This window comes from Eutrema salsugineum, unplaced genomic scaffold (assembly GCF_000478725.1).
Source record: "Eutrema salsugineum unplaced genomic scaffold, Eutsalg1_0 scaffold_1, whole genome shotgun sequence".
NCBI lineage: Eukaryota > Viridiplantae > Streptophyta > Magnoliopsida > Brassicales > Brassicaceae > Eutrema > Eutrema salsugineum.
This window is the reverse complement of record NW_006256909.1, coordinates 1140283-1161669: the sequence shown is the minus strand read 5'-3', so window position 1 is coordinate 1161669 and position 21387 is coordinate 1140283. Positions and strand designations below refer to the sequence as shown.

The 21387-nt window shown below is 33.9% G+C and overlaps 3 protein-coding genes across 8 annotated transcripts; 1 reads left to right on the top strand and 2 right to left on the bottom strand.

Annotated features, from left to right (window-relative positions):
* The first annotated feature begins 4166 nt into the window (after nt 1-4166).
* LOC18030614 (cysteine proteinase COT44) lies at nt 4167-5656 on the top strand. 2 transcript variants are annotated; one of them, XM_024149978.1, is made up of 4 exons: nt 4167-4668; nt 4849-5081; nt 5178-5321; nt 5408-5656. In XM_024149978.1, exons 1-4 carry the CDS (start codon nt 4167-4169, stop codon nt 5654-5656), a joined length of 1128 nt encoding a protein of 375 aa, XP_024005746.1. The 2 variants fall into 2 exon arrangements, with proteins under 2 accessions (XP_024005746.1, XP_024005747.1); XM_024149979.1 differs by having other exon boundaries at nt 4849-5084; nt 5181-5321.
* A 644-nt stretch (nt 5657-6300) lies between these two features.
* On the bottom strand, nt 6301-7913 carry LOC18030613 (protein RER1C). 5 transcript variants are annotated; one of them, XM_024149981.1, is made up of 4 exons: nt 7409-7913; nt 6746-6926; nt 6589-6660; nt 6301-6463 (listed from the first exon to the last, which is right to left on the bottom strand). In XM_024149981.1, exons 1-3 carry the CDS (start codon nt 7795-7797, stop codon nt 6619-6621), a joined length of 612 nt encoding a protein of 203 aa, XP_024005749.1. In that variant the 5' UTR covers nt 7798-7913; the 3' UTR covers nt 6301-6463; nt 6589-6618. The 5 variants fall into 5 exon arrangements, with proteins under 5 accessions (XP_024005749.1, XP_024005750.1, XP_024005751.1 ...); XM_024149982.1 differs by having other exon boundaries at nt 6301-6455; XM_024149983.1 differs by having other exon boundaries at nt 6608-6660.
* Nucleotides 7914-8042: 129 nt separating this feature from the next.
* Nucleotides 8043-10604, bottom strand: LOC18030612 (probable LRR receptor-like serine/threonine-protein kinase At4g37250). The gene is made up of 2 exons (XM_006411847.2): nt 8860-10604; nt 8043-8772 (listed from the first exon to the last, which is right to left on the bottom strand). The coding sequence occupies exons 1-2, from the start codon at nt 10469-10471 to the stop codon at nt 8093-8095; spliced, it is 2292 nt and encodes a 763-aa protein (XP_006411910.1). The 5' UTR covers nt 10472-10604; the 3' UTR covers nt 8043-8092.
* Nucleotides 10605-21387: the final 10783 nt, after the last annotated feature.

Genomic DNA, 21387 nt, shown 5'->3' with positions numbered 1-21387 from the left:
ATATTTAGATGTATTCGTAATTTTATTAGGTCTTTTGGGCTGTGTATCACTTTTGTAGCCTTTTGGGCTTTCGTAAGAATTGACAAAAAAAAATTTCCCTTCTTACTTTTTAAAAAAAATTGGTCGCAGCTCGAAATTTGACCTTAAACTCAATTCTTTCTAATATTTGACTTTTTGTTGTGTGTGAGTTCAAATTATTTTGTCATTGATTATGTCACATCAATTTATCCGCAAATTGTTTTCTACTTTAATGTTAACCGAATGCCTAGTTTTTCACGTATACACAATTGGTTAGAAGCTCCGAGTGACGTTGATTATTTTAAAAAAATAATAATAATATATAAATATTTTAGATGAAGACGTTGGAAAAGATACCTTCGTGAGAAAGAATATTGGAAAAAAAAAACAAGAGAATCATTTATGTGAAAATGAAAAAGAAAACAGAGAGTTAAAAAGGGAGACAAAGACTGCAAACAGATTCATAACTGAAATAATGGAGGATAGGGCGGTTTTGTCAGAAGATCACATGACTTCTTTAACCACTTTTTCTTTGGTTTTTATTTTTATTTTTCCTTAGCAGATGGTGCGTCTCCTTTGACCATTTATTAATCCGGATCGGAATTAACCGGTTTCTTCGGATTAGTTTTTTTTTTGGTTCTTTGCTCATTTCTTTCTGTTAGGTTGATAAGATTTAGGCAACAATATGAACATGATAAGTTTTTATAAATTTATTTATGAAAATGAAACTTTTTCTGTACGTTTTTAACATTCTTTGGAAAAGTTCTAATTCCAATTGTTAAGCGAAAATAAAACAGCCGGTGAAAGTTCCATGCTTCGTAGCTGAGCTTCCCATACAAAATGATATCTCAAACTGAACGTAATTATAGAAAACAGAACTGGTCACCTTTAGTGGTCACATGTCAGGAACACGAGCGATACACTTTGTTCCTTAAACCTTATCAAAAGCCACCTCGGTTAAAACTTGATTAAAGACACCTCTTTGCCTCCCATATCCTCCAATCACCATTTTTTCAGTCTTCTTCTCTTTTTTCGTAGATAAAATTAGTTTATATAATATGCATATGAAAAAGGATCAAATCCAACGCTCAGGATGGGGCGCCGCATAATGACAAGAGAATCTGCCGTGAAATGGGAACATCGCATCCACCCATTCATTCAGGATTCTTCCATAAGAATCTTCAAAAAATATATGTATTTATATCTATTAAATAGAGAGCTCTATAGAGGTCTTTTTATCAGCAACTATTTATCGGAAAATAAAAGAGACCTGACTAAATTTTTTGGACCTAAAAAAACTATAAAAGCAGACCACAGTTTTGAACCATAATGTATATCTTCCTTATATTATCTTATCTTCCGATCAGAACAAGTGATAAAATAATACCTTCTGCTGGTCTATAAATAAATATTAAATATATTTATTTATAAAAGAATGATACAATTGTTTTTGCTTATTCCATACATAAATTAGATTATATATATATATATATTCATATTAATTGTTTTTCTAGCTTTCGTCCGTCTCATATTGATTATTGGAAATTGATGTAACGTAGATTCATAAACTCAGAGACATCCATACTCAAACCAACGTCAATATATATGCATGTCTGTGGATTTTAAGTTTGCTAAATCTTCTGTATTTCTACACACACACATGTACACACTGTGATAGTGTGATATATATATATATATAGGCAAACTTTTTGGTCAAAAAAAGAGGATATATTTTTTTGGGTTATAGGGTCTCCTTTGAAAGAAAAAAAGATATATATAGGCAAACTTAATTAATTCGACGTACAGAAATTACAAAACGAAGAAGATGCAGCCCTTTCGTAAAGATTGCTCGTCAAGTGACATCATTCTGTTCCGAATTACTGGCAGATGATTTAATGGTAGTCATGTTCCCATGGGCCCGGAACTGAAAATCTCACTATTTGCAACTCTGAAATTTATGGTCGGTATCCAATAACTGATGCGGTGAGAAGCGAATAGTTTGTTCAGTGACGCAAATTGTAAAAAGTAATAATAAACGGCTCCACAAAAAAAGTAGTAAAATAATAAACGGCTCACAATCGCATGAAATACTTTATTTGACTTCAACAATTATTTAAATAATAATGACTTCAACAAGTTAACAAACCTAGTTAAATTACATCGGGTTAAAAAGACAATTATTTGCATCACAATGAACATTAAACCAAAACCGTTGTACGTAAAATCAAATAATCACGCATGGGTGTTGGGTTGAGACGCAAAAGAACAAAAAATTACATAACTATGGTACTGTCTAAAATTCAAAATTTGTAGGGATATCTTCAAATATGAATACATTGATCAACTTCTAGTAAACGGATATATCTCGTGAATCTATAGATGGTGATGTAATTGCAAAACAACAAACCACGGAAAACGGGAAAAGAAAAACACAGCAAACCGCAAACCATCTTATGTTGAAATATATAAATAATGATAAATATTACAGACGAATATTACAGTCTACGAGATCATTTCAATCACAAAGTTAGAAAAGAATAGTAAACTATTTGAATTACAGGCGAATAGTTTGACCCCATACAATCTCTGAAGTTTGAATTTTTGTTTACGAAATACATGCTGTTGCAAGGGAAAGGATAAGTTAATTGTGTTCCCCAATTCTTTGTTTCTTGGTCGGCTCTCTCACAGCTTTCTGCTTAGAAAGATGCTTCATTCTTTGTTTTTCTTCTAAAACAGAATGCTTTTTTCTGGTAAAGGCATATCTAACCAGAATGGTTGAAATTTCATTTTTTTTTCCGTGTGTAAATTTTTTTATACATATGCGAGCTATATAACTTAGAAAACAATGGATAATTTGCTGATCAAACATGAAACAAGATAAAAAACAGCACAGTTTAGTTTCCAAACGAGGTGTGTGTATTTATGTAAAATTCTTACATGATATATACATTACATACTCTATACTTGGTGTATTTCTTTGAATCTTTCTTTATATTTATCAATTTGTATCATCATCATGTAAGTATTTGCTGGCGTTGAAACCGTTGGAGACCCAAAGACCGTTAAAAGGTTCAATACTAATTTTTGTTGAGAATTTGAACATACGAACAACCGCATTACTGAATCTAAGAACTTCTAATCTTTGTGCCAAACTAATCGCGATTCGAGCTGGTCATTTTGGAATAGAATGCGAATAACATAGACTTGGAATGAAAATGAAAACACACGATCTATTACCAAATCGAACACCTCGATGATAACTTTTCTCTAAAACTAATGATAACTTTTCTCGATACTCACATATTTTCTTTCATTCCTATTCCGGTTTAGCTTTAATAAACCAAAAATCTTCGATTATAGCTGGAAAACAGAGAGCAACTTTCAACAACTTAATTAGACGGGTAAAGCAATTTCTTTTCTTTTTTCCCGACAGCAAAGCAAATTTCTTAACTAGTAAAATTAATGAAGAAATTAAAGGATCATTATTATTTATTTAACTAAAGATTTAAATCCCTTCAACACTAAATAATCCAACTTATATAAGACATTATTTTCTGGAGACGTCCAATATGAAACGATTTTTTTTTAACATCTTAAAACGATAGAAAGACTTTTTCCAGCATAGTTTCTATGCAAGGAAAAGATGGATATGCACAAGTATAAAAGTGGCTTAGTTTGTTTTTTGGCTAAGCAAGAAAAAAATCACAAAAAGTTCGACCCATTAAATTCAAGTATGGTACAATATTGTATCTGAATATAAATACATTATATTATTTTATAGACCTGTGAATATTTTTTATTATTATTATTTTGAGATACAATCATCGAAATTATAAAAATTACTATTATTTATAACGTTATAAAAATACATAAATATCCCCGGCCTATTTTTACACACGTAAATGAAAATTAAAGATATTATGAATTAAAAATTTAATTCCATTCACGAATCGGAATTAAAAAAAGCCATTTGAATCGTCCACCATCTTGCATGCCCATGAGTTCCCTTTATTTCATAATAGAAAAGTATACCAACTTGAAATATTAAAATACCAAAACTTTGGTTATAAATAGTTCCACAGTTTTCTCATCCCTCCAAAAAATCAAGCCATTCAACTATCAATACTAGAAAACCAAACAAACAAAATATGGCTTCCTCTCCAAAAATACTCTCTTTACTTCTCTTATACGTCGTCATTTCATTAGCCTCCGGTGATGAGTTCATCATCAATAACAATCATCTCAATCTCCCATCGGACGGCTCGTGGAGAACCGATGAAGAAGTGAGGTCCATCTACTTACAATGGTCCGCGGAGCACGGGAAAATTGACAACAACAACAACGGTATCATCAACGAACAAGACGAAAGATTCAATATTTTCAAAGACAACCTGAGATTCATCGATCTACACAACCAGAACAACAAGAACGCTACTTACAAGCTTGGTCTCACCAAATTCGCTGATCTCACTAACGATGAGTACCGGAGTTTATACCTCGGGGCAAGAACCGAGCCCACCCGCCGCATCGCTAAGGCCAAGAACGTTAACCTGAAATTCTCAGCCGCAGGAAACAACGAGGTGGTGCCAGAGACGGTTGATTGGAGACAAAAGGGAGCCGTTAATGCCATTAAAGACCAAGGATCTTGCGGTAATTACTAATTATGCTCTTTTTCTTTTTAATCTATACTAGTATTAACGTAGATAATTTTCTACCTTTTATGTGTTGAGATTTGCAAATGTTATTGTTTCATCTAGAACTAAATACACTAATTTTAGCTAGTCGTGTGTATTGAGTACTGATCTTATATATGTGTATTGATGTACGCAGGAAGCTGTTGGGCGTTTTCGACAGCTGCAGCAGTAGAAGGCATAAACAAGATCGTTACAGGAGAACTCGTATCTCTGTCCGAACAAGAACTTGTCGACTGCGACAGATCCTACAACCAAGGATGTAACGGCGGTTTAATGGACTACGCTTTTCAATTCATCATGAAAAACGGTGGTTTAAACACCGAGCAAGATTATCCTTACCGTGGATCCAATGGCAAATGCAATTCTCTCGTGGTAAGGATATAAACAAAAACAGAGTAAACAGAGTCACTCTGTTTATTTACATTTTAAGGAACTGCATTACTGAAAAATTCTGATTATTTGCAGAAGAAGAATTCGAGAGTTGTAAGTATTGATGGGTACGAAGATGTTCCTACTAAAAACGAGATGGCGTTGAAAAGAGCAGTTTCATACCAGCCTGTGAGTGTCGCCATTGAAGCCGGTGGAAGAGTTTTCCAACATTACCAATCGGTAAGTGAACCGACCTTAAACCGGGTGTTAGGTGATAAAACCGGTTTTTGGATTTTTAATAACCGGTTTGGTTATTTTGTTGGCAGGGAATCTTCACCGGAAAGTGTGGTACAAATATGGATCACGCGGTGGTGGCGGTTGGTTACGGGTCAGAGAACGGCGTTGACTATTGGATTGTAAGGAACTCGTGGGGTCCACGTTGGGGAGAGGATGGTTACATTAGGATGGAGAGAAACTTGGCTTCGTCGAAATCCGGTAAGTGTGGGATTGCGATTGAAGCCTCGTATCCGGTTAAGTACAGCCCAAACCCGGTTCGTGGAACCAGCAGTGTTTGATGAAGTTAAAACAAGAAAAAAAATGTATTTAATCTCTCATATTATTATTGTTTGTATGTATAGTATTTCACAAAATTAAAGTCTTTGATTCACCATAAGGATTTAATCTGTATAAATCCCTATGTCAGTCAATTTCTTTTCACTCAAAGAAAGATTGCTTGGCTTGTTTATGTATTAAGAGAAATATAATAAAATGATATATTTCTCAAGAAGAGCATTGGTTTTTGGCTAGTTAATTTTATTTAATCAAAGTAACGCATTTTTTTTCATTTTAATTCTAGACTATTAAATGAAATTGAAAACACACGATCTTTTACTAAATCTAACACCTCGATTTAATAGTATCCTACGTCTCGGACATGTTTTGCTTCTTCTTCTTCTTTAGACTGTTTTTTTTTTATAAAACCAATATATAAAAATAAAGATTCGAACCCATAATCATACCAACATACAAGAACTACTAAACCAATTGGGCCAATGTTTTATTTAGCTTTCTTTAAACTGAAACCACTAGTCTTCAAGTTGGTTCTGCCAATATGTATATATCATATTCTTTACAATCAACAAAAAAGTATACTTACAATCAACAAAAATGTATACTTAGAATCAATAAACTAAATTTCGGCGGTGAATCAGCCGTCAAATTTTGAACATTCATAAAGTTGTTTATTCATTGCCAACATATAATACAGTAGAATGTGTTCAGTCAAAACCACTAAAAATGGGCAGAACAAAGAAGTTAAAAAGGTGAAAAGATCTGCCTCAACCCAAAAGTGTCTCCGATTTTCTTTTTCTTCGACTTCATCCCTCAAAAATATCCAAGAAATCGAAACCGGAAAAAAAAAAGGAAGACGAAAAAGATGGAAATGAAATCAACAACACCGAACGATCATTGAATATTTTACTATCTTAAGAGGATTCGACGTGCTGACCTGAAGGAAAAAAACTTACTTCGTCGAGAGTCAATCACTATTCTCCATTGACGGTGCTTTTTTCCCATATCGCTATCAGAAGCAAAACAGAGTATAAAGTTAGAGAACCTTTTACATGTATAATAACAGGAAGGAAAAAAAAGAAATGCACTGGTACCTGTTTCCCGAAAGAGAAGGGGACGTATCTGTATCTAATCATATGTTGAATTTGTTTCCTCATTGTGAGGAAGAAAAGCATCACCCAGTAGAAAAGAAGTATTGGCCAGAAAACAGGTACATCAAATACATCGAAGAACGTCATTAGGAATCCGATCACAAAAGCTCTAGTGATCGATAGCCTTGCAAAAAAAAAAAAAAAAAAAAATCAAACGAATTCAATCAAATTACACATCCTTATGCAGTCTTCATAAAAAGTGAAACATTGAAAATGAGAAAGATGTTTCTGGTTTTACCATTTTGAGGCAGATGCATGTTCTAGTAAAGTAAAGTTTGGAGATTAGCTCTTTCTACATTTGGAATCGAAATCATATTTCAACTTCTATTTTACATGGTTACTCTTACTCAATTCTTGCAATCACATCAAAGAAAAACCTCCTCATCACTTACAGTATCTATATCATATATTGTAGATCAAATCCAAAGAGCTACTTTACAAACAATTCATCGCAGATTCAGCCATTAACTCGACTGTAACCACTGATGCAAAACCTTCAATTCAAATGAATAAATCGAGTCTAAGCGAGTATCAAATTTCACAGTTCAATCTAACAGGGAGCCAAATCAACGAGAGAGATCAAAATTCAAAGGAAAGTGAACGAACCAGAACTTGAATTCGGGAAGACGGCGGACGAATGGTCGGAATTCATCGGATCCACGAGTAGGAAGACTTCCGCCACCGAGAGAAGCCTCTGGATCTTCCTGAGGAGAGAGGAAAGCGATGAGGAGATTCAGAATGTAGATTCCTATAGCGTATGTGATGATGTAGAAGCCTTGGACGAAGTAGACGCGGACGGCGTAGATGAGGACAACGACGAGGCATGAGATCCAACGGTAGAGAACGTGAGGAACCGTTTTATCGAGCAGATGCTGTTGCCTCTGCGACAAGGCGTGGGTCAGCCGAGCAACGGCGTCGGCTGGAGACGACGATGAGACGTCTTCGCTCGATTGAAGATTGTCAGCGGTGGAAACTGCCGTGGTTTTGGATTCCATTGCCGCACCACAGATAATCTCACACTCTCGCTCCCCGTGATTTCGTCTCTCTGGCTCTGAAACTTCGGCGGAGGAGACGGAGAGGCTGGATCGTGTTTCCTAAGTGTTTTTTTTATTTTTAATGGTCAGATTCGATCGTATTACATGCCGGTAGATCCGGTTTACGGCTGATTCGCTTGATTTTCAAAAACCGGAAAAAAATAATGTTGGGTAATCGAATTTTGTTTGTTTGTTTTGTACACCGAAACAAGTTTAGCAGCAATAAGATCAAATTGACTAACAAGAAAAACATTACTTAATTATTAGTAGACTTGACAACAGAGGAGTTAGGAGGGAATCTTTCAAGAAGAGCCAAGGATTCCTTCATCGTTGGCCTCTTTTGAGGAACAGGAGATGCACAGTTGTAGCCTAACTTGAAACAACTGAGTAAAAAATCTTCTTTGCCCTCTAACTCACTGCGAATCGCCACATCTGCCATTCTCATTGCATGGTGACTGTCCTCTACCGTGAGTCCAAGTCCTAGGCCAATCTCCTCGACGGACACGATCTTCCCCGTGAGAAGCTCGAGGAGGATCACTCCAAAGCTAAAAACGTCCCATTTTGGGCTCGGTTTAAGGCTCCGGAAAAACTCTGGTGCACAATAAGGCGAGAACGTACCAACCGAGCTTGGACTCGGGCTTGGCCCAGGGCCGATGGACGACAAGTCCCGTGAAGACGTTGTGGAACGCTTGCTACTGAATATCCTAGAAGACCCACCAGCTCGGCTGTAGCTTGTTTCACCTGTGAGAAGCCGTTCAAGTCCGAAATCACCGATTTTGGGCTCCATGTCGTGGCCCAAAAGTATGCTACTGGGCTTCAAGTTTCCATGCACGTGCTTCTTCTCGTGGAGATAAGCTAGCCCACGTGCGATGCCTTTTGCTATCTTGAGCCGAGTTTCCCACGGTAGATGATACGGCGAAGAAGACCCACCCTTTCCTGTCCAAAATCCAAACACGCCCCAAACTAATCAATACATATAAACATATTTTGATTTTAGCAGAGACGAAACGTTAAAAGACTCACGGTAACGGGGGTTGACAAGGCTGCCGTTAGGGACAAATTCGTAAATGACCAATTTCTCTTCGGTACCCCAATAGAACCCTCGGAGTCTGACCAAATTCGGGTGAGCCAATTTCCCAATGGCTCGAATGTTCGACTCGAAATCTTTAAACCGGCGCTGACTCAAACCGTTCTCGCCGAGCCGACGAACCGCGAAAACCGTTCCGTCCTCGACAACGGCTTTATACATTATACTCGAGCCGGTGGCTCCTAGAATAGAAGCCGAAGCTTTAAGCAGAGTCTCAATCTCCATCTCCTTGTCTCCATCAACTATCACTAACGACCCATTCTTGTTCTCTCCGTTATCTCCTGACCGTTGATCTGCATTGTAACCGCTTTCTTCGTCCTCCTCCTCTTCATCGGACGGCGTCGTCTCGGGCTCTTTTCGTAGACATGACCATTTCGCGAATCTTCTCGATTCGTCTGGTGACGATGATGGTGATAACGTAATTGTGTCCATCGTTTCTTTTAGTTGCTTATTGCTGTTGTAATCCACGCTTTTCTTCTTACTCTTGCATCTGTAGATATAGAGAAAAATCACGGCGAGAATTCCGATTCCGGCGATGTCTCCGATTACGATCCCAATTATAACCCCGGGTCGTAACCCGGTTCGTGGATTCGAGTCGGTTTGTTGCGTTGTTGGATTGGTAACCGGGTTTGAACCGATTGTGTTCGGTATAGCGGCGATTGCCGGTGTGGACGTCGGTGCGTCGGCGTCGGAGACGTTTGACGGTGATGAAGGGATTGAACATTGGTTTCCGGTCGGGTAGCCGCATAGACCTGGATTTCCGGAAAAGAAATCTGATTCTTGGTTAAGGAAGACCGGAGAATCCGGAATTGAACCGGTTAAATTGTTGAAGGAGAGATCAACGGTAGCGTTTCTGGGGAAATTGACACCTATGTCCTGAGGAATTTCGCCGGAGACTTGGTTAAACGAGACATTCAAGTACCGGAGACTCTCGCCGCCGAAATCCGGTGGCAGCGAACCATTGATGAGATTCGATGACAGGTCTAAGAACTGAACAGCTCTCCATCCGCCGGGAATTTCGCTGGAGAAGTAATTGTTCTCCAGAGAAACCACCGTCAAGTTTCTCAGTGTCACCAAATTGGCGGGTAACTTTCCCCCCAAGGCATTGTCAGAGAGATTTAGGGTTTGAAGGTTGTGAAGATCGCCGATTGCGGCAGGGACTTGGCCGGAGATCATATTACCGGAGAGATCGAGAAACCGGAGCTCTGTTGCGTTGAAAAACGAAACCGGTAATGGCCCATTGAAGGAATTGTTGGAAAGATCGAGACTTTGGAGGGTTTTGAGAGAACCCAAATCAGAAGGAATTGAACCCAGGAGCTGAGAATTGGGGAGAGACAAAGTCACGACTTTTGAGTCGTTATTACAGGAGACTCCACTCCAAGAACATGGAGTTTGGTGGCTGTGATTCCATGTCTGTAACAGAGACAGAGGATCAACTAGAACAGAGGACTTAAAGCTCATCAAATGCAATCCATCAGAGTTTAAACCAGTTGAACCCAAAACAAAACAGAAAAAGAAGAAAAAAGCTGAAACTATTTCCATTTTCATGGCTTCATCACTATTGTGAAAGAGAGACAAGATTTGAAGAGAGAGAGAGAGAGAGAGGTGTGAAGAGAGTTAAAGATAGAGAGAAACAGCTCATGTAACCAAACACACTCCCCTTCTTGCTCCCTAAATGCTCTCTCTCTGTCTCTGTCTGCAGAGTTTCTTTAATTCTATAATCAATACGAATACACAATTCTTGTTACAGTCTTCTTCATTTATTATACAAAAATCTGTTCCTTTTACAACTAATATATGTACTTTTTTTTTTCTCTCTCTCTCTCTTTCTTTACTGAACCGAGGAAACGAGTAGATTCGTTTAGGATTAGTAAGCTACAAGACATTATTTAATCTGCAGTTACAATTTTGCTCAAAGTTTTCATTTTCTTTTTATACTATTTTTCTCTTGGTTTTTTGACTTTTTACAAACATTCTCATTCTTCTGTGTTTGTTCACACTTATTACACAGCCAATATAGCTCGAAGAAATCTAGATCGAATAGTTTTGGTTCTTTAAAAATTTAAGAAAGAAGGCATGTTCTGTTTTTGATTTTCGAATATGGTTTTAATGTCTCTGCTGTTTTGCTTTTTCAGTGGATTTTTATTCTGGATGTTTTCAAGTGTTTTCCCCCATTAATGAGCTTCTTATTATTGTTGTTTTTGTTCATTTGATTGTGATTTTTGTAAATATTGGTTATTTCAACTGTCCGGAAGATTCTGCATTTAATTTCTGTACGAAATTATGATTTGTCTTCAAGCGATATGATTAAATGGAGGGAAAGATGAATACAACAACATTTAAAAGACATTCACATTCTTTATATGATTAAATGGAGCGGAAATTAAATTATCAATGATATAAGAATAAGACCCATTTTCTGCTCTAAACTACTAACAAATAATTACAAATAAGCTAAAAAACAAAAAGTTGCCAAAAATCCGTGGAAATATGTAATTGCATGCATTATATGCATATATATATAGCTAGATTTAGATTGTTATACGAAAATATCAGAAAACCAATTGAGCAGTCACAAAACAAAACTACTCGAGTAAAGACCAAAGCACATAAAAACAAACTGCTCGAGTAAAGACAACATGATAAAATCTTTAAGGACCGAATGAGCAGTCATAAACTTGCAAAACAACACGAATCTTCTTTGCGAGTAAGTCACGACGAGAAAACTTCGTCCATAAATAGTTTTAAATTGTTTTTATCATTAAACAAATCTTTCGAAGCTTATATATAATCATTTATTTTATCGTTTAAGATGTCTACAGTTATCAGAAATGACTACAAGATCGAGTTATGGAATGGTAAACAAAGTGTGCAGGGAATCCAAACATTATATTCTTATGCGGACTTTAGCTGTGGATAATTGAATATCAGTATTTCAATACCTAAGCGTTATATGTCTTAAAGCTTTTCGGATATTTTTGCGTTTGGGTAAGCACGAAGTGGGTAAATCGTATTTATGTGGCTTTGTGGCATCCCTAAGAATGTGTATCTATATGTTTTCAATAATTGGATTTACGGGTGCACACGTGGTCCATAAGACCATAACTCATCATTTTAGTGTCTTGCGATTCACCTTTTTCTGTTTTCCTTCTTATTATTTTAATATCTGTATCATTGAAATTTTTTTTTTTTTGTGCACCTATCTGTATCATTGAATTATAAAACGGTTTCTTTTGTAAAGTTGGAGGTGATCTTTACCCACTTCTTCATAAAATAAAAATGTTTAACTTGAAAAAGTTTCAAAAAAGTTTGTGAGATACACTTTAACTATAATGAGTCCAACAGTTAAAGCCACAAACCCAGCCTTGTTAGTTTTGTGGTGGGCCATTTATTTTCATTAAATCTTTTTCGGATTATAGAAACTACTACATCCAAGATTCCCAAATCTACAACTTAATGACAGAGAGAGAATTTGGTAACTAAATGGTAAATTCCATATTGAAACATCAAAGATCATGATTATATATGATAAATTTTAGTCTCTTTTGAGTATCAATTTGTATCTAATTAAAATAGCTATGATAAAGTTGGTTTTGTTGTCAAACTTATGTTTTGTGGATATTGCGTTCGTTTTGTCGTTTATGCTTCTAGGTTAAAACGGAATTCAAAGAAGGCACAAATGAGGTCAAATCAAATGAATTATAATTTAAAGGGTAAAGTTTTTGCTTTAGCAATTCAATCAATGCTAGTTGCTCTTTTTTTTCTTTCCTTGTTTATTTTTTTTCTTTCTTTTCAGTCTTCGATTTCTTCATCAACCATTAAGAAACTAATATGTAAAGCATGTAATCGTGATATAAATTAACACTACTCGGTGATAAAAAAAACAAAATTCGTGCTTTGGTGTAGTTTCCTAAAGAGGCTCAAAAACTTGGCGTGGCTAGAAAAAGATATAAAACTTCTTGAGGGAATTTAGATCGATTATGCTAAATTATTAGATTGTAAAGTTGTGGCTGCCATTCGAGCTATATTTCCTCCAGTTGAGTTGGAAAAAAAAATATTTATAACCACTTGCCATACTCCTTTGGTTGACTTAAAAACTTACGATATAAGTATAACAATAGGATACTCGTAAACATGCAAAACGTTTAGGACTTGGGAGTAATGTTGTAAGTCGTTAACTCGTAAGCAACGGGCTCAACTGAACGAAACGTTTAGGAGCCGAAAAATAATTTCAGAATCCTTTCGCTCAACAAAAAAAAAAGTGGCACAATCTTCAAGATACAATACAGTATATGGGCCACAATCCTAAAGGCCCGTAAATTTATTTTAATTATGAAAAACGTGATGGTGGCATTTGCATCTCAAGCTAATCGAAACTAAAACAATTTCCCTATTCTATAAGAAGAAAAAAGTAGATGTTGTACTTGAAAGGATGAACGATGACAAGTAGTAACCAAAACGGAGATTACCCAAAATATATACCCAAAATATTGGGCTTTTTATGTTTATAACTTTCTCTACGGCCTTTCTTTTTCGTATTATCATTAATAATTTACTTTGATTCCGAGCACTACCAAAAAATAAAAAATATCCGGTTTGATACAACATACATTATTCATTTGCGGTTATATGTATGTTAGCTTTGGCTAAAGACGACATCCGACACAGTCATTGTCAGCTTTATTCCCAAAATTATGTCTAACCTATACTTTTTTAAGTGGACGATTTGTTTAGCAGTGGTTGTAAATTTCATAGTTAACACGAGATGCTCTTTTTTGGTAAATTTTGTTTTTCCTCTTCTCGATAGCTACATGCATTGTATTAAGCTGTAGATTTTGCAAAATATTTTAATTAACAAGCTTTTATAAATATGATTCTTAACCAGGGAAAACTAGGGATATCTATATTTTTTTTACATCACAATTTTTTTTTAATTTATTCTCTTTTATTTGATAAAATTTATAAAAGTTACTAGTTTTAAGGGCTGTATTTAGGAAAGGCACAGCCCTATAGTTAAGTATGCAAAACGCGATTTGTAGTCACTAGACGAATTCTATTTTTGGTGACAGACTTATTAATAATATGCAATGTAATAAATATGATAACGATAGTCCACTATCTCTATCTGTATCACAAAGCAATGGATGATGGATCACACTAACCTTGCTTTATCGAATAAACTATAAAGGGTTCTTTATGAACTACACTTCGGTTCTTTATGAACTACTTCGGCCCGAAGCATCCTGCGTTTCATTTTTTGAGTAAAAAGGAGCCAAAAAGAGCAAACCAAATAAGCTAAAATAAATAAAGTGAGGCACTAGTACGACATTATACGGCGTAAAATACCCGATTTAATATCCATTAAATTATATACTCCTTAATCCTGCCTTCGAATCTTAGACTATATTTCAAAAATTTAAGCTATATTAAAACAATTTCTCATTTATGGTATCCGTTTAAATAGTCTACTTTTCATATATGCATACATTTTAAATATTGTAATACATTTCGAAGCCAAACTTGAAAGTTTTAAACTAGTTGACAGAAGCATTCATTTTACGGCAATCAACAATGTTATTTACAAACTATAATCACTGTTTGATTCCTTCAGCGAATCTTCCTTCATGATAAATCGTGAACAGTCTAATCTAGACCACAGATTCGACACGAGTCAGATGATGACGGAACATTGTGGGCATGTGTTCCACGTGCCTTTTTGCCAACTAATAATTCAAAACAAACACTGACTTTGGGGGCAAAAAAATAGTGGCTGGTTAGATGAATTCTTTCTTTTTCTGTTTTCTTTGACTAAAGAAAACATAAGGTGATACATGGTGAGATTAATTATCATCGTTTTGATACATTTCATACAGAACAGAAATCTCCTAAATATCTTAGTAATTAATGATGATATCTTTATAATTAGACGTTTTAGAAATTTGGCAAGAAAGTCACATTAAATTGTGAATCGTATTTTGTAAAAGTAGAACAGCATTTTGAAGAAACAAAACATATATAAAACCATAAAGACGTTTGGTACATCGCTATAAAGCGTCGCACCATCGAAGTTGTTCAAAAAAGAAAAGTAACCAACAAAAGACAAAAACAAAAAAGTCTGAGTAAAAAAAATAAAAAATCTAAGTCTAAGTTATTCTTTTTTTTTTATTCTGCACATTCAAACTAAACTTTACAAATCGACTTCACCAGAAATTTACTTCTGGATGTAGTTAAAAACATTTAATTCAGATGTATTATTATTCCTTTACTATCTCTTCCAAAAGTAGATTGTTTATATCTCTGTTTAAAAAAAAAACCATTTTACCCTTTGTTTGACTTCAATCTAGATACATATATCCACTTTAATTATTTCTTTAAACTATATCATTTCCTTGATCTCGAGCAGTAATTCTCTTCTCAAACCGGGAATTATATCGATCATCGTAAAATAATACGATATACATCATAACCACATTGAAATCTTTGACCTCGCCTAGAAGTCACACTTATCGAGTACTAGAATCAACGTCTTGTTGACCAAAGAAGCACAACATACTTGAGTTGACTTATAGCCTATTATAATCAACGTTTTGTTGACCAAAGAAGCACAAAATACTTGTGTTGACTTTTTGTTTTAAATTTTGGACGTTTTGTTTCTACACTGTGCCACTGTGGTCGACCATATTGTGGTCAAAGACTGAAAGTAAAACTTCATCTATACGCATACATAAAAATGTACAAAACGGCTATCAAAAATAGCTACAGCGATGTTCAAAACTTAGTTACAAAAAAAGTCACAAGTAAAAAATGCATTAGTGTTATCTCCCAAACCATTATTTTAAATTGTCTGTGTTTTCTTCTTTTTTTGGGTTAAATTATCTATGTTTTCTTTGCTATAACATGAAATGCAGCCAAGGTACAAACAAACTTTTACATATCATGTAAGCGTCTCTAGTTTCCCATTAAATTTTTCGTTATTAGTCCCATGATTAATCATAAACCATAGTTTTTTTTTAATCTTATTATCCTACAAATTCATAAGTTTGGATCCTGTAACAATAAATGAAATGTGGGTGGGCATCAAAGTTTTCACGTGTGTCGTATCAAAAAACCCAACCACCATATCAAAGGTGAAGATCTCTTTTAGTTCATAGTTCCAAGATTTCATACCCTGAATTTACACTTATACCCTTCCGTACCACGCCAAAGTATACGACTTTCATATGGTCAAATTTGTCCGCCTAACTTTTAAATTCCTTTTTTAATTATCTCTCCAGTAGACTTGTCGGACCGGTGGGAAGCAAGTCGCACGTGTGTCTGCTTAAACCGCGTCTCCACCGTCACGTGATAAATCGTTTCTCGCACGTGCCTTCCTTTTGCGGTTGATAGTTGATACGTTTTGTTATTTCTTTTTGGAAAATTTTTGCGACGAGCAAAAAAAAAAAAAAAATCAACGGATGGAAATACTCACAGCAAAACAGAAAAAAAGATTCAACGGATGAAAAAGAAAAATTTAAAATTTCGATACGAACTTGTACTTTTGAAGTCTAGTACAGATCGAAATATTTATGTCCTCTAGTTCGATGACAACATTTATAAAATTAAAATCACAAGAATTCTTCTTTTCTTAAATCAATCTTTAAATCACAGGAATCTTAGTTTCTTAAACAAATGTAAACGGTCACCTAATAATATTCCATTCCTTCAAGTGACTCGTGGATTGGTATTGCCGTATTGGTTAGGTCCTAATTACGAGATATTCCAGACAATATCGTTTCAACAAATCTCTGATTTTGGTTTACTAGATTTTCGAATAAAAATTATTGACCTAATGCATGAATGAACATTCACATGATTGGTCTCAAAACATACACTGAACCTCAAACAAAGTTATCATTATGTAAGATTATAAGCTATTTTGGGGAATTACATTCCATGGCAATAATACCAATCGATGGATCGTTGTTTTCAACTAAAAACAATCACAAAATAAAAATACACTATTAAACTAAGAAGGAAGGCTAATTACTTACCACTTATTACCAGTTAATCACCATTTGACTTGAGTTGTTTCCAGGTTTACTTTTTTTTTTTGTTAAATAAAATTAAGTCAGCTGGCGTTTTTCATATTTGTTATGTAAGTGCAAAAATACTCTCTATTTCATGAACAGTTATTTTATATCTTTATTATATTTTTATTTTATTTTATTTTTTTGAAATTATATATCTGCATGTTTCATGAAGTACTGTTTGAAAATTAAAAAATAAAACTTCATAGAGAAGATAATGTATTTCTAACGTAGCAAGTTAATTACGGTGGTTTTTCTAAGCGGCGTTGGTTGTATATCACGGTGACTGTTGGTTGTCCACTATTATTTTTGATTCAATTAAGATCGTTTTCAATTGGATAACCACTCTTTCTCTCAATCTCTCTTACTTTTTTTTTCGGTTGGTTCGAACAATTTTTGTGTTGGGTTGTTCGCAATACCAGTAATAAATGATCTCAAATTTGTCAAATACGAGACAATCTAATCTCTCAGTCATGGTTGCAAAAAGTCTAGCCACTAATTGAAAATGCAAGATGATGATGTCGTCATAACAAACTAAGCATGGAAATAGAATTGTCTTCCTTATAATAATACCATATATTCGGGGAGCATTTATACTGATTTGTGTTTCTTCTTTGAGAAAAGAACTGCATGGTCATCGACGGAAGAAACTCAGATTGTCAAACGGTAAATATTAAAACTTTATGAAATAGATGGTAGCCAAATATGAAAATCCTATCACGAGGGTGTAGTTTACATTATTAACAAAGGATAGCCGATGTAATTTGTTGTTTTGTTTTTTTCAAGGAAATGATTAGCATAATTTAACAGCAAACAAACTTATACTCGTATAACTTAGAGAATAAATTGGATAACAGGTACGATGTACCTACAACGGAAGATCTCTTACCGTATCTCCATTAATTACACAGTTTTGTCCATCTGTCTCCCTTGGTGGTGCACTTAATTAACCTTTACTCTAATACACAATTTGGGTTCACTAATAAAACAATTAGTTCTGACCGAATCTTATCCCGTTTTTTTTTCATTCCTCAAGGATACTTTCAAATACTTAAAACCATAAATTTGAGTGACAAAAGTAGGAAGCTCGCAAGAAACTTCCCTTAGGCATCGGAGCATGTGCCTCGTGGTCTGCAGTACACGGCTGAATTAGTGTGTTTAACGGTACCGTACACTTTGACAGATCCCAGTTTTATTTTCACTTTAATTATTTGAGTCGATTCGTGTAATCACTGTTGTTCAAACGCGACTGGTTGAAATAATGCATTGCAGTATCAGTATGGAAGGTTAGATTAAAATAGCCGAAAGTTGTGTAATTTCAAAATTCATTCTACGGTGATAAATGTTATTTATTTACATACGTGATGTGACATGATACGTCCATTTTTTCCTAAATCATTACCTAATGGTTTAGTTAGAGATGAACAGCCTAACCGAGTTTATGGTATCGATTAACTCATACTATATCAGCTGATTAGCATAAAATTATTCTTTTTAAAAAGCAAACTTAAAAGCATTTTTTTTTTTTTTTTTTGTGACTATGCTGAAAGAGCTTTTTTAGCTAAATGAATTGTGTAGACTTTGTTTAATTTATATTTGCGGATTTTCTAACGTTGGTGGTTGATCTTTGTTTGAATGCATTCCACATAATGATAACAAATGATTTCACAACCGTTAATTGGTTAAATATTCCATTTCGACAAAGGGAAAAATGATAATGCATTTCTTATTCGATCACAATTCTACGCATCGTTGACTACTATTTATTTCATTTATTACGGCTGACCTACTAAGTTTTTCGACATATATGATATGAAATAAAACTCTGATAAACGAACGAATAAGTTTACAAGTATAAAATTTATCAAAGATGCATACAACAATTCTGATTGTAGCTTGATATGAAATCCAAATGGTCAATTAACGGAGATGTATCATGTATGTAAAACGAATGAATAATCATCCACAATTGAATATTCGTAAATACACAAACTAAATGGATTAAAACTAGATGTAAATCTCTGGACTGAAAATTACAAATCTGATATAGATTATCAATCCTCTTGACGTATTTTACTTCTAACACAGCTTTAAAAAGAATCGTGATTACTTATTTAATTAAAGAACTAAAAAGCGTATAATAAAATAACATATAGAAAGAAGATGGGTGGGTGACCGGCAGGTGAGGGAATGGCCGTTAAAGGGAGGCAGAGATTTACAGCCTGTTTTTTGTTTGTTTTCTCTTTTAATTTTTTTTATTTATTATTAAAATAAAAAAAAATATCCCAAAAAATTAAAGTGGTAACGATCAGCCTTCCGATCCCGCGATCTACTTTGTCGTTTGCGCCACGTCAGCAACTGTCTCTTTTTGGCCTATCTTTTTTTCTTTCTTTCTTATTTTTATTTATTTTAATTTTAAGATCGGCAAAATATCCAAAAAGATAATAATGATAACTATTTTGATAATAACAATAAAAAATAATACTAATAATGGCATACAGGCTGGCTTCCTCAGTCAAAAAGTCACCGAATCGAACCAAAAACCTCATACCTAACCGTTAACTTCATCCTTATCTTCATTTTCTCTCTTCTCTCCCTCTCTCTATATCATTATTAATTATTTTTGGGCTTCAGAATTTAATCTGTGTTTAGTGCATACTAGATTACTATTACAGGTGTATCAACGGTTTTAAGAAAAGGGACTAACTTAATCTGTGTTTAGTGCATACTACATTATCTTGGTGAATAACTCTGAAGCCTCATATATATATATATATTTATATGTATAAAAGTCACTGATATGCGAAGTTGCATGAAGAAGGCTTGATTTAAGACTTTAGTTATTCATGTCGATTTCATTAAAAAGAAGAAGATATTAATGCAGATTTTAGATATTTTTGTTGTACATCAATTCGTTAGGTTTTTCTCTTTCTTTCTGCCAATTACACTTTTGTGGAAAAAGAAGAACAAAGTTGCGCATCTTGAAAAGTTTGCTTGACTGTATATCCCATACGCGCAATACCGGCATGTACCCTTCGATTTCTGTTAAAATTTTAGCGGTATACCGGTTTAACTTGTTTTTTGGGTTGAGAAACCGATTTCAAAATATATTTTTTTGTTGAGGAATTTGAAAGTAACAAAATGTGTCAGTAAAAAGTAATATCTAGATGTTGTCAAAAAAAAAAAAAGTAATATCTAGATTCCACTTATTTTATTCTTCTATTACAAGGATCTCTTATTTACAAGGAGTATAATGATACTTTCAAACTATTAACGTTTTCATGCTTTTTTTTGGTTTAAACTACTAACGTTTTTTGTTTGTTTGTTTGTTCAACAGTCGATTTTTGCTTGTTTGAAGAACAGTGCTCAACACTCGTTGCATGTTAAAGATGAAGTATAAACAATCGTAAAACCTTAGTTACAAAAAAAAATCGTAACTATTATATCTAGTCGTTGCATGTAGCAAGAATTTGTTGTGATAGTGTCTACAACACAATGTACATGTTTAGCATAATTTGATACTGGACCAACGGTCCAACGTATATAATAACCACATATATCAACACAGAACACAAGACAGTGACATGCAACGAACAGTGTAAAATATTGAAATCAAATCACAACACTTTAGTTTACAAACAAAACAAAATTAACTTTCGGCTATATTTTATTGACTTGTATGTAGTCTTTTTTTTGTTTGCACTTATTTTTAAAAGCAACTAGATTCTAACCCTGTGTATGTGCATGGGAATATTTTTTTATTGTTTAACGAATTTTGTAATATAATTTGAGTTTTTGAGTTTATATATAATTATTTTTATAAATATATTTTTTAATAAGTGAAAATATTGAGTTTTGTGTTTAGATATATTTTTCTAGTATTAAAATTAATTATGATTATAAAAATATAATTTTGACCCGTCCGCTAATATTAATTCAAAATAAACTATTATAAAAACATAATATAAACTTTTCCGTTCATATTACCGTATAATATAAATATTTGTTAAAAGTTTGAGATGTATTAACAATATTATTTAGCATTATAGTTTTCTAAAATTTAATCAACGAAGGGAGTGTACAACTGGTTTTTCAAACCACATTATAGTCTATTCAATAATTTTTAATTTTTTTATGTTTTGATTTTGTATGAAAAATATATTTTCGATATACATGTATAATTCAAAATTAGTGATTTTAGTTACCAAAATATTTTTAACCTGGTTTTTTATATATATTTTTAGTTCTATGAATTTTAAAAAATATATTTTTAATATTTAAATTATACATTTGCCTATTATTTTATTATTAATTTGTAAATAAATCATAATCGTAAATATATTATATAAGCAACATAAATATTATATTATTTACATCATTATAAATATTTTATATTTC

What these genes read in the sequence shown, in the direction of transcription:
- LOC18030614 (XM_024149978.1), top strand. Translation starts at nt 4,167, where the DNA reads ATGGCTTCCTCTCCAAAAATACTCTCTTTACTTCTCTTATACGTCGTC. An exon ending in TAAAGACCAAGGATCTTGCG is followed by an intron (nt 4,669 to 4,848) that starts GTAATTACTAAT and finishes TGATGTACGCAG; the next exon opens with GAAGCTGTTGGGCGTTTTCG. An exon ending in TTTTCCAACATTACCAATCG is followed by an intron (nt 5,322 to 5,407) that starts GTAAGTGAACCG and finishes TTTTGTTGGCAG; the next exon opens with GGAATCTTCACCGGAAAGTG.
- LOC18030613 (XM_024149980.1), bottom strand. Translation starts at nt 7,797, where the DNA reads ATGGAATCCAAAACCACGGCAGTTTCCACCGCTGACAATCTTCAATCG. An exon ending in CTTCCCGAATTCAAGTTCTG is followed by an intron (nt 6,927 to 7,408) that starts GTTCGTTCACTT and finishes TTTTTTTGCAAG; the next exon opens with GCTATCGATCACTAGAGCTT. An exon ending in CCTTCTCTTTCGGGAAACAG is followed by an intron (nt 6,661 to 6,745) that starts GTACCAGTGCAT and finishes TGCTTCTGATAG; the next exon opens with CGATATGGGAAAAAAGCACC.
- LOC18030612 (XM_006411847.2), bottom strand. Translation starts at nt 10,471, where the DNA reads ATGAAAATGGAAATAGTTTCAGCTTTTTTCTTCTTTTTCTGTTTTGTT. An exon ending in CCTTGTCAACCCCCGTTACC is followed by an intron (nt 8,773 to 8,859) that starts GTGAGTCTTTTA and finishes GATTTTGGACAG; the next exon opens with GAAAGGGTGGGTCTTCTTCG.